General features: G+C 37.0%; 3 protein-coding genes across 8 annotated transcripts in view; 1 reads left to right on the plus strand and 2 right to left on the minus strand.

The window, feature by feature from the left end:
* Window positions 1-18335, minus strand: part of LOC137252966 (putative uncharacterized protein DDB_G0286901) — a 155237-nt gene that overhangs the window by 14660 nt on the left and 122242 nt on the right. For 4 of the 6 annotated variants that reach the window (XM_067789139.1, XM_067789135.1, XM_067789136.1 and 1 more), the window contains 2 exons: window positions 9692-9941; window positions 9364-9629 (listed from right to left, as the gene is read on the minus strand). The exons of 1 other annotated variant lie outside the window; for it this stretch is intronic. In XM_067789139.1, the coding sequence (XP_067645240.1) occupies window positions 9431-9629; window positions 9692-9941 (449 nt within the window). In that variant the 3' untranslated portion in view covers window positions 9364-9430. Of the gene's footprint in view, window positions 1-9363; window positions 9630-9691; window positions 9956-18335 lie in introns of those variants that run through there. One more of the 6 variants, XM_067789137.1, reaches the window with a different exon arrangement.
* On the plus strand, window positions 2159-3402 carry mRpS35 (mitochondrial ribosomal protein S35). Its single transcript, XM_067757416.1, has 2 exons — window positions 2159-2429; window positions 2488-3402. The coding sequence occupies exons 1-2, from the start codon at window positions 2309-2311 to the stop codon at window positions 3363-3365; spliced, it is 999 nt and encodes a 332-aa protein (XP_067613517.1). The 5' UTR covers window positions 2159-2308; the 3' UTR covers window positions 3366-3402.
* LOC137233894 (bleomycin hydrolase-like) lies at window positions 16847-18334 on the minus strand. The gene has a single exon (XM_067757417.1). The coding sequence runs from the start codon at window positions 18210-18212 to the stop codon at window positions 16941-16943; it is 1272 nt and encodes a 423-aa protein (XP_067613518.1). The 5' UTR covers window positions 18213-18334; the 3' UTR covers window positions 16847-16940.

Consider the following 18335-nt stretch of genomic DNA (forward strand, 5'->3'; position numbering starts at 1 on the left):
TTGTGGAATATGTTTGTAATTTTTTGCGTTTTCATCATTTTTATGAAATTTTCACGATTTTTAGGTTAAGGCACCATTAATCGATCACATTGAGATGGTTATGGATATGGGTATGGTTACGACTATGGCGTTAGGGTTAAGGAAGTTTAATTTGGCTTTAACCTTAATGCCATGGTCGTAACCATACCCATATCCATAACCATCTCCAATGTGATCGATTAATGGTGCCTCAACCTAAAAATTGTAAAACTTTCATAAAAATGAAGAAAACGCAAAAAATTAAAAACATATTCCACAAAAAATAAGACTCTTAGTCATAACGTATCCAAAACAATGAATAAAATCTACAAAAAGTTATTAAATTCACCAACTGTAATATTTTTAAGTTATGGATATGGCGAGAAACCAAAACTCAATTGGTTGGCTATGATATGGTTATGGCGTTAGCGTTATGGTATGGCTCCATTAAGCGGGAGTTATTGGTGCCGTATGTCGTATCGCTGTAGTCGTAAAGTCAAATCAGGTGATCCAATCACTTTGGAATTTTGCGTCTATGCAGAAGATATCACACTTATGCCGTCTTTCAGTGAGTTTTACAGCTCCGGCTCACGCTCAATTCTCACGGGAATGCTCTGGATCATTGAGAGACTTGAGAAGTAGATGTCGTGAAATTTTCGCACACGTGAAATGTTATAGGCAAATGTCGCCGCTGTTTTTCATTTAACTCATACGGCTAAAGGCTAAGCAGCGACATCTATTTTTGAAAAAGTAGGTATATTAAAGGCCGCGTTGCCAACCTAAAAAGAAGTAATTAACAAATTATCTGGCTCACAAATTGAACCAGACTTCTATCTGGATTTATCGGCTCAAATCGTTGTTGTTGCATTTACATGCAAAATTATCTGGCTCAGGATTTTGCCACCGAATGATAGCTAAAAAATACATATACATATAAGTACTTCGACTATACGAAATACATTGTCGCGTTGTTAGGCTAAGTATTTTTGCATAAAAGCTTTTTGACCAACACAATACCACAGATAATATAATAAAATTTCACAAAAATAATACATTTTATCGAAAAATCACACAGAATTTCCGCAGTCATTGTTTACGAATTTAGAAGCAATGAGAATGGTAAATACGAACGTGTATGAAATGTAATGTCAAAACGTATATGCACATGGTTGTATTTATATGCTAGAAGCAATGAGAATGGTAAATACGAACGTGTATGAAATGTAATGTCAAAACGTATATGCACATGGTTGTATTTATATGCACGAAAATGCTTTAAAAACGCATGAAATTGTTAAAATAAAGTTCAAAAATAAATGATAAAAACTTAAATATAAATAAAATTATTCTTTAATTAACAACAAAAACTCCTTATATATTCTATATATATATCAATTGGTAAAGATTATCTCACTTTAAAATTTAAGCTAAATAATCTAAAGTTTTTTTTTGAAACTGAGTCGAGAACTGTGCGTGTGAATGTGCGAATTTCACCGAGCAGCTGTTAGTTGCGCTACTTGGTAAAATTTACCATGCTTAGTTTCATTCACAATGCCCTCAACTAGACTTTTAAGCTGGAGACATTGGTGCTTTATCGGTAACCGTATCGGTAACCTTTTAACAGCTGATTCGACCAACCTTATGAGAATCAATGCAATCGATTATTGGTGCCGCTAAGGTCGTAACCATATCGTAGCCAACCAACTGGTTTTTGGTTTACCGTCGTAAAGCTGGTGCCGTATGTCGTATCGCTGTATCCGTATCCCTAACGTAATCAGCTGTTTATCGTTACGACGGTAAACCAAAACCCAATTGGTTGTATACGATACGGTTACGACCTTAGTGGCACCAATAATCGATTGCATTGATTCTCATAAGGTTGGTCGAATCAGCTGTTATAAGGTTACCGATACGGTTACCGATAAAGCACCAATGTCTCCAGCTTAACGATAAACAGCTGATTACGTTAGGGATACGACTACAGCGATACGACTTACTGCACCAATGATTTCCGCTTTACCGCTAAAGTAAAGAATTACCAAAGTGTGGCGCTGCTGCCGGTCAGTGTGTTTGCAGATTTGACAAATCCATGATACGAACTGAACAATGTATCGAGAAATCAAATTGACTCATCATCGGCCAAAAAGTATCGAGTACGTACTTGCATTTACTACATAGCTTCATTCTACCCTCTTTACTTTTCATTTGTTAAAAAACATTGTACTTATATTATAAGTAAAATAAGAAATATTTCAGTCATTCTTTAATAAGCAGATCAACTTTATAAACAATGGCGTCATTAACTGTTTTTCTGCAACGAAATTTACGTAATTCCAATGCTTTAGGGCTGCGGTTTATAGGTAGACAAACTGTTGAGGAATCGGCAAGTACAAATGAGATGGGCGATGAAGGTTAGAAACTTGTATTATGTATTACTAGACAACTTCAATCAGTCAATTTATTTTTAAGAGTTTCGGGTGTTAAACTTGCGTTCCATAAGTCAAAAGCCACCACAAAAGCGTCGTGTGTTTAAAAAAGATCCAGTAATGCCACCGCGTCACCTTAAAATGGCAACTGATCAAGATTGGACTGCGGTATGGCCGGGCCCCCGATCGTTTCAACCATCATCTGTGCCTTTGCCACTACGACAGGGTTATACCGAGAAAGGAGCCGCCCCTCCTTCCAAATACGCAAATGCAGAACTTATGAAAATACCGAACTTTCTTCACCTAACACCACCAGCTATACGACAACAGTGTGAAGCTTTGAAACAGTTTTGTACTCCTTGGCCTAAAAGTTTGGATACGGAAGAAAAGTGTTTCAAATATTTTCCTATTCAAATAAAGAGCACTGACTACTGTCATGCTCTACCCACTATACGTAACCCCGAGGGACGACGAATAACTTTGAAAATTAAGTTATCTGACTTAAAATTTGATGCGCACGCCAAAGATAAATTTTTACGTTTACTGGGTGATCGTTATAATGGAAATACAGGAATTATAACAATTGTAGCAGACCGGTGTCCTTTGAGAAAACAAAACTATGACTATGCAATGTATTTACTAACAGCTTGTTATCATGAATCTTTCATTACTGAGCCATGGGAGGCAAGCAAATCGGAAGCTGACATGGAGTACTATAAGTTTGAACGAAATAAATCAAAACAATCAGTTGAAGCAATATTAAATTGGGGAAGACCTCTGGATGATTCACAAAAATTACAGCCACATATGAGTTTTGCACAAAGCGTCGAACAGCTAATAAATGAAGGTGAAAATGAATACAATTTAAACAGGTATAAAGAAGAGGTATTAAAGCTGTTAAATGTAGTAAGTGCTAAATAAATATTGAATATGTGTGTTTTGATTTAATAAAAAATAATATTGAGTACTCAGCATGAATACCTTCGTCCACGTATGTATCAACTCGCCGAATACAAAACAAGTATTACTAGAGATAGATTATAATTCCAAAACCATATTTAACCCTTTCGGACCTGTTCGGACATATACATCCTAGAAATAGTTTTCTTATAACTAAAATCTTAATTTTACATTTAAACTCATTAAAAACTGTCCCGTCTGGTATATTAAAGTTCAGGAAACGGTTCTGTGTCCCATTGGGTTTATTTGTTGGTATAAATATGCCCCGTTTAGAGTTTGCCGACATTCTCTAACTTGTAGTAATTAAAAAACTGTATTATAAACCTGTTCCTGTCCCAACAAGACCTATACGTCCCGCTCAAAACAAAAATTTTCTACTTTTAAGGCCTATACTAAAGCTAAAATAATCAATAAACCAGGAATTATCCTGCTGGTTGCTTTCAGGTTCGAAAGAGTTAACGAGTTATACAGTCACAGATGTTAGAATTTTGCCCAGATGACTTCTATCGCTCCGTATCTTAACCAAAAAGGGTACTTATAAGTGGGGTGACCACATAAAATTATGACCTAACATTAGTTTATTCATGCCCTTGAATATCCGGTGCTATATCAAACGCAGATTTGGATGAAATTTCGTACCTAAAGAACAAGCTACATTTTAATCATTTAATTTCTTTTATAGACTTTGCAACTGTGACCCACCAATAATTATACAGAAAGGAACAGGATATCGAGCCGAGCTGACTTAGCCATATCCGTTTGTTTGTCTATCCGTCTGTTTCAACGTAAACTAGTCCTCAGATTTTGAAATAACTTGACGACATTTAGCGGTTATAGTTGGGTGTCCGTTTAATTGTATGTCTGAATCGACTGAACCACTACAGCACATATGTATCTACCATACAACTTATTTTTCGAGGGTTTTCGTCATATATTCCTCATTTTAACAGCTAGAAGACTGAAATATCACAGGATGTTTAGACATAAGGCATAGACTTTAAATGGAGGCGGACTCACATTTATCACCCACCACTCAGTGCAAAATATCTCCCGACATCGGATAGTGTCCTGGAACGTAAAGGCATATCTGTCTGGTCAGGCGATGCAAATTTAGAAGCACATGTCACCTGTTGCCCCAGAAAATCGCATTATTCTAGGCGATTTCATTGCCCACTACCATCTGTGGCATTATGATCTAAAGGCGGACAGCAGGTGCGAGATGCTGCAAATGGAAGAAAAACAACATAAACGGGGACGCCTCACACGTATGATAAGAAGCTGTCATAGTTCGCCACACATTTCCATCGTGGGCGCAGGACTTCTTAACTGCGTCAACTGACAGCCGATGGTAACATTGACATCCGACCATCTATGCATATTCCTTTCCCCCGATTCGAAATTCGCGGGTCGAATATACCGCTCTGAAAAACACACATCAACTTCAAAAGAGTAAAATTGGGCTCGATTTTTTTCTGCCCGAAGAATCACAGAAATCCGGCCACATTTTCCAGCGTAGGCCCAAACCGTAGCGACAGACGGTGACCTTATAAGACAGCACGACCTAGGAGACGTCCAATTAATGGGGCATAAACCAACGCAGCAGACTGCCTGTGGATGAACACAAGCGGGCGCAATGGGAGGAGCACTTAAAAAATTGTAACCTCTCTGAACTAGCATGAGAGGAACGCACTCTCCCTAGGGAGAGACGCGCGTTACTCTAGCTCAACTTCGATCTAAATACTGTAATGGGTTAAACTCTTACCTATCCAGAATCAACCCCGAAATACACAATGTATGTCCTGCTTGCAATGTGTCACCACATGGCACCAACCATCCCTTTAACTGCAATGTGGAACCAACGCCTCTATCACCCCTCTCACTCTCGTCCACACTGTTGAAGCTGCAAGTTTCCTTGGACTCTCCTTAGAGGATATTGATGACAATGTGTGATCGGGCCGGCCTATTGGATGGGGCGAAGCACTGTTAACATAAGGCATACATGGTTATCTGAAAAATTTCTCAAGATCGGTCACATAATATATATCCTATACAACTGGTTGATCAGATAAGAAGTTAAACGTAATTTCTTCATTTTAACAGCTAGAAGCTTGAAATTTCACAAGGTGCTTATATATGTGTTTGGCTGAGCCTCTCACAATTATCTTCAACAACTCACTGGACACTGGGACATTTGTGGATGACTGGAAGCTAACTTCAATTTCTCCGATATTCAAGAGTGGTAACAAAAATGATGTTCGATAGACCTATTTCGAAGCTCTCATCTGTATCCAAACTTTTTGAGATTATATTAAATGACAAAATTTACTTTGCAGTAAAGGACCTAATTTCGAACAATCAGCACGGATTCGTATCAAAACGGTCCACTGTTAGTAACTTATTTATTTTTTGTGAATACTGCATTTCCGCTTTTCGTGATAGGTTGCAAGTTGATACAATATAGACTGCATTTTCAAAGGCTTTCGACAAGGTTTCGCACCAGATACTCTTGGCTAAGCTTCTGGCATTGGGTTTTCATTCCACATTTTTGATGTGGATTGAGTCGTATCTTTCAAATAGATATTGCGTTGTTGACATACACAACGCCACGTCCCAGTCCTTCATTGCTTCCTCTGGGGTCCCGCAAGGAAGTATCCTAGGGCCTCTATTTTTTTATTTTATTTATAAATGATATCGGCTCATGCTTCGCTTCTGCGGAATACTTGTTGTATGCAGACGTTTTGAAAATATTCGCCACCATAAAAAGTTCTCGTGACTCTGAACGGCTGCAATCAGACCTCTTCAATGTTGAAAACTGGTGGTGTTTAAATCGTCTTACCCTAAGCATCAAAAAGTGTTTCCATGTAACTTTTTCGAAATCGGCTAATGTTCTACGGAATCCACATAGTATTGCGGGCTGTGCCCTGGAATCGGTAGAGGAAATTAAAGACTGGTGCATTTTTTGACTCAAAATTTGGTTTCGCTAACCAAGTCAACTACGTTATTACTCGGTCTTATGCCATGCTGGCGTTCATTCGTAGAAATTGTTCTGCTTTCACTAACCCTCACACACTCAAGTCTCTTAATTGCTCTTTAGTCAGATCGAGACTGGACTATGCTGCTATAATTTGGAGACCCTACCATACTGGTCCCTCTAATCGTATCGAGAGAGTTCAAAAAGTTTTTTTACGTTTTGCCCTCCGTTCTTTGAATTTTTCTGATCCTTTACCGTCATATGAGTCGAGATGTCTTTTAATTGACCTAAGTACGCTTGAAAATAGACGAACCATCTTATCGTGCTCGTTTATCATTGGCTCAATTTCTGGAGCTGTAGATTGTCCATCGCTCCTAGGAAAAATTCAGTTATGTTCCCTGCAGAAATTTGCGGCAATTTGAGACCTTTAAAATTCGTTTTGTAAGAACCAACTATGCGGTAAATGCGCCTATTGCGAGGGCTTGTGCGGAACTCAATTTGTTTTTCAGTTCTTCAGATGTTGACTGCACTTCTTTGTATGTAACCCTAATTAGTAATTATATATGACTATCAATAGGAATTTGACGCGTCCAACGCTTTTGTTTAATTGTCTGATCAACGCCCTATATTGATGAGGAGTATGATGACTACTACCTAGGACCTACCTAATTATTTTCTAGCTTTTAGTATTATTATTACATTATATAAGTATTGTTTTCAATTAAACCGTTAAACTTAAATTTTTTTTTTGAATTATTTGGTTTTCAAGTTTTTAGTCTTCATTTAATTGCTTATTAGTTCTCAGTCTATTTAGTTAATTTAGTGACTCATTATTACAAGGACTCTTTCCTGACAATTTGTTACTATCCAAGTCCTCAATACATAATCCTTCCAAAGACTTTATTCGACTCGGCGCTACGTATGCTTGTGCCTCCTCGAACTCCAAAGTATTTTGATGTCACTTCCACCGGACTGTATGGAATATTTGTTCCAAATATGAGCCCAATCGCACCACAAATACGATTTTTTTGAATATTTATAAATGATATCGGCTCATGCTTCGCTTCTGCGGAATACTTGTTGTATGCAGACGTTTTGAAAATATTCGCCACCATAAAAAGTTCTCGTGACTCTGAACGGCTGCAATCAGACCTCTTCAATGTTGAAAACTGGTGTTGTTTAAATCGTCTTACCCTAAACATCAAAAAGTGTTTCCATGTAACTTTTTCGAAATCGGCTAATGTTCTACGGACTTCACATAGTATTGCGGGCTGTGCCCTGGAATCCGTAGAGGAAATTAAAGACTTTGGTGTATTTTTTGACTCTAAATTTGGTTTCGCTAACCAAGTCAACTACGTTATTACTCGGTCTTATGCCATGCTAGCGTTCATTCGTAGAAATTGTTCTGCTTTCACTAACCCTCACACACTCAAATCTCTTAATTGCTCTTTAGTCAGATCGAGACTGGACTATGCTGCTATAATTTGGAGACCCTACCATACTCGTCCCTCTAATCGTATCGAGAGAGTTCAAAAAGTTTTTTTACGTTTTGCCCTCCGTTCTTTGAATTTTTCTGATCCTTTACCGTCATATGAGTCGAGATGTCTTTTAATTGACCTAAGTACGCTTGAAAATAGACGAACCATCTTATCGTGCTCGTTTATCATTGGCTCAATTTCTGGAGCTGTAGATTGTCCATCGCTCCTAGGAAAAATTCAGTTCAATGTTCCCTGCAGAAACTTGCGGCAATTTGAGACCTTTAAAATTAGTTTTGCAAGGACCAACTATGCGGTAAATGCGCCTATTGCGAGGGCTTGTGCGGAACTCAATTTGTTTTTCAGTTCTTCAGATGTTGACTGCACTTCTTTGTATGTAACCCTAATTAGTAATTATATATGACTATCAATAGGAATTTGACGCGTCCAACGCTTTTGTTTAATTGTCTGATCAACGCCCTATATTGATGAGGAGTATGATGACTACTACCTAGGACCTACCTAATTATTTTCTAGCTTTTAGTATTATGATTACATAATGTAAGTATTGTTTTCAATAAAACCGTTAAACTAAAATTTTTTTTTTGAATTATTTGGTTTTCAAGTTTTTAGTATTTATTTAATTGCTTATTAGTTCTCAGTCTATTTAGTTAATTTAGTGACTCATTATTACAAGGACTCTTTCCTGACAATTTGTTACTATCCAAGTCCTCAATACATAATCCTTCCAAAGACTTTATTCGACTCGGCGCTACGTATGCTTGTGCCTCCTCGAACTCCAAAGTATTTTGATGTCACTTCCACCGAACTGTATGTAATATTTGTTCCAAATATTTATGAGCCAAATTGGACCATAAATACAAGTATTTTTAATATCTCGATCCATGCGCCACCAGGAGGCGATTTTTTCATATTCATATATGTAACATGTGTTCCAAACATGAACCTAATCGGAACACAAATGCGAATTTTTTGAATATCTCGATACCTGCGCCACCTATCGGCGATTTTTTTATAGGTCGCTTTCTATTCATGTATGTATTATGTGTTCCCAATATGAGCCAAATCGGACCACATATACGAATTTTTGAGATGTTTCGATCCATGCGCCAGCTATCGGAGTTTTTTTTCTTATTATTGCATTGTCTTCGGGTTCTGAACTATATTCCAAGTTTCAAGCTTGTAGCATATCGGAGAGTTACTTAAATTTTAAATTAAAAATTCGTTCACATTGGCCGGCCGGCGGCCTGTCAAGTCAAGCTAAATAAAACCGTTTAAAAAAGCAATAAAAGGGAGCAATACAAGAAGTTCGGTTGTGCAGAAAATGTCGCTTAAAATGAGCCACTGATTGAAATGTTGGTTGGAAGTACCGTTTACCAGAGCCGAGAAAATGCATTGATTTTTGAATTCATTGGCATTTTAACGGCGTTTACGAAGTTTTCAGAACGAACATTTGTAACAGTAGTTATATAAAAAAATATCTTGAAACCAATTAAGATAAAATAATTCATTTATGTATTAAAAATTAATCAAAAAAAGGAACGTAATCAAACGAAATTCTACAAATTTGATAAAGAAGAAATATCTCTCATTAAATTTTCAGTGCTTTCATTTATAAAATCACGCCACTGTTGCATAGCAAACGATTCCGATTGTTGTTGAAGTTGTTGGATTTTATTGCGAGTATCGGTTTTTATCTCTTCCAATAGATTGATATTGTTCAATGCGTTGAAAAGTGTCTCAATATTTTTCTTGAAACTGCAAATAATGAAATAATGAATAAATATATCTATGTTTTAAATAAATATCCGCTTGAATACCATTCGAATTGCTGTGATTTTCTTTCATATGCTTCATATTGCCAACCTAATTGTCGCGAGAGTCGTTCAACATTAGCCTCTAATTCCAATAAAGAGACGCGCTCACGTTCAATCTCATTAATCATACGTTCGGCAATATCGCAGGTTTTTTGAATATATGAATTAGCGGAATTTTTGTTTACACCGCTATTAATATGGTCGAACTGTACATTCAAATTATTTTTGTAATTTGTAATCATATTTGAAGATTCTGCAATAATAAAACTTTAAGATAGCAAGCGGGATGTCAAATATATATAGCGAAAAAAAGTTTAATATTCAAAAATTCATATTTCGAAAACAACGAATTTTGGCTAATATGCATTTAGCCAAGTTGAAATATATGCTGTTCACTCAGTATGGAAAAAGTTTAGAAAAAAAAACCGTTTTTTGAAATATTCATTTCTGAAAAAAAGTCATAAATTTTTACTAAACACTAAATAACGAACATTTCAAAGAAAAAATAATGAAAATCGGTTAATTTTTGACAAAGAAAAACCAATGGCTTTCCAACGACCATGGAGTATGATGGCGAAGTGTCCAGTAATCCACAGGATGCCTGCAACCTGTTCGCGAAATCTTTCCAAAAAGTTTACTCAAAGTTAACCTCTTCACCTAATCCTATATTTCACTCTGGGTACCAATGCCAAATTTCTAATTTCGTTGTTACCGCAGATGACGTTCTTCTATCAATCTCTAAATTGATATGTAGTGCAAAATCAGATACTGAGGGGTTTTCTCAGATATTTTTCAAAATGTGCGCAAACTCCATAGCGGAACCCTTAGCTCTTCTATTTCAAAATTGCTTGAACAGCGGAATTTTTTTGGACTCGTGCTCCATAAATCCCATATTTAAGTCTGGTAACCGTAATGACATTTGCAACTACAGACCGATTGTTAAACAGAGTACTGTGGCAAAAATATTCGACCACGTACTTCAACGTAAATTGTTTGTTTACGTAGGCAAGGCTATAGTGGAGTGTCAGCATGGATTTTTTCCAGGTAGGTCTACCTCCGCAAATTTAGCTTTAGGTACTAATCAAATTGTGGGTGCTTTAGAGAACTCTGAGCAACTCGACGTCATATACACTGAATTCTCGAAAGCATTTGACAAGGTTGATCATACTATTTTAGTACGCAAGTTAGCCAAGTATTGAATCAATGGAAACTTGTTGAAATTCTTCACGAGTTTTTTATCGAACAGAAAGCTCTATGTGGCAACTGGAGACGACAAGTCATCTCTACATATTAACGCCTGGTCAGGTATTGCACAGGGTACCCATTGTGGCCCTCTATTATTCTTAATTTTCATAAATGATTTGCCCCAGCAATTCAAATTCACAAAATGTTTGATGTTTGCGGACGATGTCAAGTTATTTCTAACGATCTGTAGAAGCTCTGACTGCACTAACTTGCAATCTGATCTGGACTCTTTTGCCGGTTGGTGCGCAGACAATAATTTATTTTTAAATACAAACAAATGCTGCGTTTTAACTTATTCCAAAAAGACAACTGCGACATACTTTAACTACAAACTAAATGCTAAATCTCTTAATCGCTGTCAAGAGATTAAAGATTTGGGTGTCGGTTTTGACTTCAAACTCTCTTTTTCCAGTCATATTGACTTCATTGTTGCAAAGTCCTTTGCAATGGTTGGGTTCATTAGACGAAATACCAGTGACTTTAAGGACCCTATGACGTTGAAGGCACTCTATCTCCTTGGTCAGAAGTCCCCTTGAATATTGTTCAATAATATGGAATCCTTTCTATGAATCTAACTCCTACAAAATTGAGTGTTCAAAAATTTTTTACGAAAATTGCTTTACGGGAGCTTCACTGGCCAGATGGCTTCCCATCGTATACCAGCAGGCGCAAATTGCTTGGTCTTCAGGCTTTGCACGACAGAACAACTTGAATCTCACTCATGCTTGCCTATAATGTAATGAACTTGAGCATAAATTGCTCCGATTTATCTAATTTGTTCATTCCATATATTCCACTGCGTGATCTTCGGCATAATAGATTATTTATCGAAATAACTAATTCTGAAACGAGTTATGCTATGAATGAACCTGTAACTAGGACTATACATCTAGCAAATCGATTCAGTAGTGTTATTAATTTTTAATACAGCTTATATAAGTTTAAGCTTGAATTGTTTTCTATTTTTAACTAGTCTGCAAGAAAGCATGTACTTTTATTATTAAATAAATAAATAAATAAAAAAAAAATTTAATTCCGATAAGCCGTTTCTTTGTTATCAAGCCGGACTTTTATTTTGGCCTTAAAAAATAAAAGTCAGGATTTAACTTTTATTTCCGGACTTTTATTTTTAAAAGTCCGAGTTTAACAAGTTCTATCGGACTCAGGTAATAAATTTCCCAAAAAAAATTTTTATCTTTATCCAAATATATTAAAGGCCAAAATTAATAGTTTTGCAAGGAATTATATTATAAAAGGAATAACAGTTTCCGCCCCTGGTTATTAGAGTTTAAACTCTATCGCCCGGTTTTTCAGTGCGACTTTGAGTTAAATAGGGTTTAGCATTGTCACTTTGGCCCTCTAACTGAAAGGAACAGTAAAATTCTAATGTCTAGGGCCAAAACAGTAAAGTTAGATTGAAAGTAGTTCTCTGCCGAAGCTGCCCAGCCCTGATCTAAAGTGAGATCGACTGTTTTAATAGGAGTTTGTGTGTTATCTACAAAATAGTCTAAGAAGTTCAGTGACTTTTAATTTTTCAACTATTTTAGTTAAAAATTTTCGATTTATATATTTAAGTTGTCCTTTAAAATAATATTTACAATAATAATAAAAACAGATACACAAATACACATTAAGTGAAACACAGTAAAAGATCCATACGAAGTCATTAGTTGGTCATATACTAAAATTGATTATTTTCCTTTCCTCTCACCACTATAATTTTGCATTCAATTTACGGTAATTGTTTACTTTAGGGTACTACTGCTAAAACTCTTCCGATAATATCGGGAGAGGTGTCAAAAGACGCGACTTGATCCCAGGACCACGAATCCGAAAGCGAAATTTTATTTTTCTTCGGAGATATTTGCAAACAAAATCGAAAATTTTCATGTGGTTGTTGTAATTTTGATGATTTTGTCGTTCCCACAAGAAAAACTGTGGGTAAAAGTGTTTTGCGCGGATATAGTTTTGGTCTCCAAACCGGTGTTGGACCCACACAGGGTAATTTTTTATAAGCGCGGCCGAAGGCCGCCAATGCAGAAAGGTGTTCTGCGCAAAAATACTATGGATCCCACTCCCCGTTTCGGAGCGCTCCGGGGCCATTTTTCGGTTTTTTAGAAATATATTTTCACAGAAATAAAATTCTTAATTCCCGCTTTCGGATTCGTGGTCCTGGGATCAAGACGCGTCTTTTGACACCTTTCCCGATATTTTCGGAAGAGTTTTAGCAGTTGTACCCTAAGGTAAACAATTACCCAACTTACGTACGACTAAGTTTCGTCATTTGCTTCGTCGTTACTTTCTGCTGTGATAGTTTCTGGTACCAATATGTACTTCATATTCAGATCTGTTCACCTCAGTGGCATTGTTTGGCATATACATTACTCTATGCGAAGGATATACTTTGCCTAGTAAAATTTTGTCTTTATATGTAGCACGTGAAACGTATGTTTCACCTAATTCCGAATAACCACCAACCACAGCTCCACAGATACATGTCCATTTAAATCGGCCACCCATTTATCTTTGAAATTATTTAGTAACTTGACGTTTTGACTAAAACATTACTGCTATGTGAAGCATGTGCGACACCTTTTGCCGGTGCATAGGCGGCAGGCAATAGATCTTGATCTTGATTTATGATTAATAATATTTGTAAAATTGTTTTTATCACAAGTGGGCTGTGCCGTTTTTATCAAGAGTCTCAATATCAGTCCACATGTCAAATTTAAACATTCTAGGTGTATTATTTACTAAATTATCAGGTCTTTTGTGTTTTTCAAAATTATATATAACCTGTACAACCATCCGTTATCCAATCAAAGTTAATATACTCTGTGTGCAAAGCACGCTGAGTATAAAAATAGGTGAATAAAATATCGATTGCATTTTATCGAATTCAATTGCCGATAAATCCGAAAAAAAAAATTTCATGAGGCAAAAAAAAACACGTGTTTCATTATTTTGCCCAAAGAACAACATGTTAAAGTTTCATCGAAATCAAAAATCATGTCCCGCGCGGACCGGTTGTCTTGAAATGGAATGAGCCATAGAATACTAAAAAATAAAGTGCAAGGCGCGATAGCCCCGTAGAGATTTTAAGTCGAGCTTCTCTTCCAATATGCGGCATGCTCGTTTTAATTTCTCCTACAAATTGGCGGACGAGTCCTACATATTTTACGCCGACTCCTAACAACAGGTGAGTTTTTAGTGAGAAGCTTTTCATGGCAGACCCCGTTTAGAAATTTTTTTCTAATTGAAAAACTTGTTTTCTAATTTTTGATGTTGCCTTGCCCGGGACTTGAACTCAGGATCTTCGGTGTGGTAAGCGGAGCACGCTATCGCCACACCACGGCTGCATAGGATATTCTTTGTGACAAAAATCATCGGCATTGTGGTCTGTGAACTTCATTTTTGTAATGAAGCTATATGAAGAAATAAAACTTTGTCTTCCGTTAGACTCTTTGATCTTTCCCGCGCACTAATAATACATTTTTTTGAAGTATTTTGTGTGACTATGTTTCTTATTTCTTGTCGTATTTTTGCGTATAATCGTCCACTCATTATTTTACTAAGGCTCATCAAAATAATAAAATTTCTTATGAAAGTTCCAAGAAAAAGCACTCCTATGTGAAGCTCAGGCACTTGTGTATGATAAAAAATTGTACACTAACAATTTGACAACTAAAAATTATTCAAAAATATTAAAGCACTAAAAAAAAATTTGTAATTAGAATTGATTCATAAATAAAATTAAAATAGATAATTGACCGCGGAGCTGAAATATATGGGACATATGACCAAAGAATATAAGCAAAACTGTACCAAAAGAGAGGATCCTATTCTAACTTCATATGATATTAGTTAATTACCCTCAAGGGAAGTCAGTAGCTAGTGATACAAAATTCTGGTTCAGAATTAGACCTAGAGTGCCAAATAAGTATTAGTTCGTTAATAGCTAGATTTTCAGTTATAAAATCGACAAAAGACTGCTACCAGCTTTAAGGAGCTGCGGCTACATATAAGTATGCCTCTTTCTCAACACTATTCCACCAGTACGTAACTATCGAAAAAGTACCAAAAACAATTTTGTATATAGTTAGGAACTAGTGAAAAATTAAAGCAGCTGGGACAATTTTCACCGGCTATGACATCGCCATGTTAAATTCGCCAGTTGAAAATTTGTAAAAGAGATAGATGTCGAACTATTAGTGGTTCAGAATGCAGTAGAAATACACTTATTTTGAACTCGAGATTCTCCTTACGGGGTAGTTTCTGTGAATTTTTATTTCAATTCGGTATATTATGTTTCTTGGGTATGAGACTTTTTTTGACTGGAAGCGGGGGGAGCCGTAAAGTAACCATGCCTATCATTTACTTGTTTAATATTTTATTAAATTCAAATGGTATTTCAGCACCTCAGTAATCTCTGTTGCTCTGAGCTCTCTCAGCTCTTCCAAGACATTTCCTTGACATTTCTCTCCGCATCGGCATCTATCCCAAACCTCAAATCAGCTGGCAGTCGAAGGTCATTGCCAAAAATTTCTGTTTCAGGGGTTTGGCCCGTTGTTTCATGCACTGCTGATCGGTAAGCCATCAAGAATAATGGTATGCGGGTATCCCACTCCTTATGGTACTTGTCTACTACTTTCCTTAAATGCTCTTCCAATGTTCTATTGAAACGTTCCACCATACCATCGGACTGAGGATGCAATGCAGTTGTCCGTGTTTTTCGAATGCCCAATGACTTACACATTTCCTGGAACACAGCAGATTCGAAATTCCTGCCTTGGTCAGAATGTAACTCCATTGGTGCACCATACCTTGCAACCCAATTGTTTATAAACACTTCTGCTATTGTTTCCGCTTCTTGATTTGGGATTGGGTATACCTCTGGCCATTTGCTAAAATAATCCATAACCACCAGTACATATTTGTTTCCGCAGTTGCTAGTAGGAAATGGTCCTGCGACATCCATAGCGATCCTTTCAAATGGCGCACCTGAGTTATATTGCTTCATCTGGCCATGACTTCGGGTTTTGGGCCCTTTCGCTCTGCTGCAAACCTCGCAGTTCGCAATCCACTCAGTGACCGACTGACGGCAACCAACCCAATATAATCTCTGTTTAATCTTCTCGAGCGTCTTCGTGATTCCAAGATGACCTCCGCTTGGACCATTATGCAGCTCGCTGAGCACGTCAGGAATCCTCTTTCTGGGAACAACTATCAGTTTCTTCTTGCATTGACCATCCTCACTCTCCCATACTCGATGCAAACAACCGGATATCAATTCTAAACTGTTCCACTGTGCCCAATATGACTTCGCAATGGGACTCTCTGCTGACATCTCCTCTCTCTTTGGTCTTTCCTTTCGTTCGAGCCCTTGCATAACATGTGACAGATCTGTATCTTCTAGCTGACACTTCCTTAGTTGTTCCTTGTCCCATTCATCCGCACACGTTATAGTCATTAGCCGGACATCTATAATGTCCTCTTTAGCCTCGGCCTTTGAACAGTGCTTGCATTCCAAACTACATGGTCTTCGTGACATTGCATCCGCATTTCCATGGGTACTACCTTTTCGATGCTCAATGGAAAAGTCATAGCTTTGTAGTCGCTCGGTCCACCGTGCCAATTGTCCTTCCGGATTAAGGAACTGCAGAAGCCATTTCAACGCTGCGTGATCTGTCCTGACGCGGAATCGCTGGCCGTAGAGGTATTTGTAAAAATGTTTAATGCACTCTACCAATGCCAACAGCTCTCTCCGTGTAACGCAATAGTGTAGGGTTCTTATTATCTTTATTTAACTTTGTATTTTAGTCACTTTGAACTTTTTAATTTTTAAATGTATTATCAATATTTTAAATTTCAATATTGATTTTCAATTTTTTTTTTTTTTTTTTTTTTTTTAATATATATTTATGTATTATGTTCGCATATATTTGTATTTATGTATGTATGTAAAAGTAAAAAGAGTGTTACGTATTCATTTATATTTATATCAGGTTTATGTAGATTTAGCTAAAGTACCCATCGGGTCCCAAGCTGGAAGCACAATTGGTTCCATGTCAAAGACTCGTAAAATTTCTGGCGGCACAAATGATTTATCGATGACAACTTCGAAACCGAATTCCTTAAACCATTCAGCGGTCATAACCAAATAACCTTTTTCACCACAATCTTCGCCCCATGAATTTTCTACGCGCAGTTTTTTCACATCACCATTTTCATCAACCGATACAGCAGTGAATAACATAGCGTGTGTCATTGCTGATTCTCCAAATATAAGTCGATCCGCTTTCGATAAAGGTGTTTGAATGTCAACATCGAATACCAGTTTGAAATCATGAACATTCAAATCTTCAATGCCCTGCTTTGATGCAAAACGTTTACTAACTTCACAACCAAACCAAACAGCTTCGCCAGCTTTTAAACTTGCTGCTACAAGCTGTAATAATTTCTCGACAGGTTGATTATTATAAAGTACTTGACGGCCACCCACAACATTGCCAAGACAATCGACTGTATATGTTTGATCATAATAACTAGATGGACGTGGGTCATTAACTAAACAAACCTTATCTACTACATTGAATATTGGTTTAACTTCGTTTTCGTAAAACTCTAATGGCGTCACTGGCCCTATAGATTGATAAGCTTTGGTTTTATCATAATACTCCCAGGTGAAACGTTCAGATGGAATGCCCAAGCATATCCCAACTATCTTATAAATACTGCCCATCATTTCATCAATCTTATGTGCAACCTCATCTTCGGTGGGCGAGTTTTCTAAAAGATCTCGTAACACTTTAGAGTATTCACGAAGCTTGCTTTTTAATATGGCATTCATGCGCATGCTCGCCTCACAACTATAAGTCTCTGGAAAGCATTTTTTTGGCATTAAACCATGTTTGATTATTAAATTAACTAGCATATCCCATTGGCCGCCGTCGGAGGTAGGATCATTCAATAAAAATGAAACTAAACGGCCATCCACCACCTCACCACGTCTCGCGGTCTTAACAATATTATTAAGGAAATAATTGCAACGTTCAATCTTATCCCAATAGAATAGATAACCCTGAGAAAATTCGAACTCGTCGATATTTAAACGCTTCATGAATGGCAGTCGTATGCAATTGAGCGCAGCAAAAAGCCAACAACGGCCGGAACTTTTTTGATTAGTTATGGGTTTGCCTTCACTTTCCACCTTATAAGTAAATACATGATTTGTATTCTCGAGTGATTTGCGTGACAAACAAACATCGAAGGGATCCATGCGCGAGCAAACATTCTGTGCAAACACATTTTTCGGCTCATTATAGAAATCCTTCCGCCATTTTTCTAATTTTTGTGGCGTTATAGCATATGGATTGTTGGTTGTGGTAGTTGTAGTTGTTGT

The sequence above is a fragment of the Eurosta solidaginis genome, chromosome 5 (genome assembly GCF_040869045.1).
Source record: "Eurosta solidaginis isolate ZX-2024a chromosome 5, ASM4086904v1, whole genome shotgun sequence".
Classification (NCBI taxonomy): domain Eukaryota; kingdom Metazoa; phylum Arthropoda; class Insecta; order Diptera; family Tephritidae; genus Eurosta; species Eurosta solidaginis.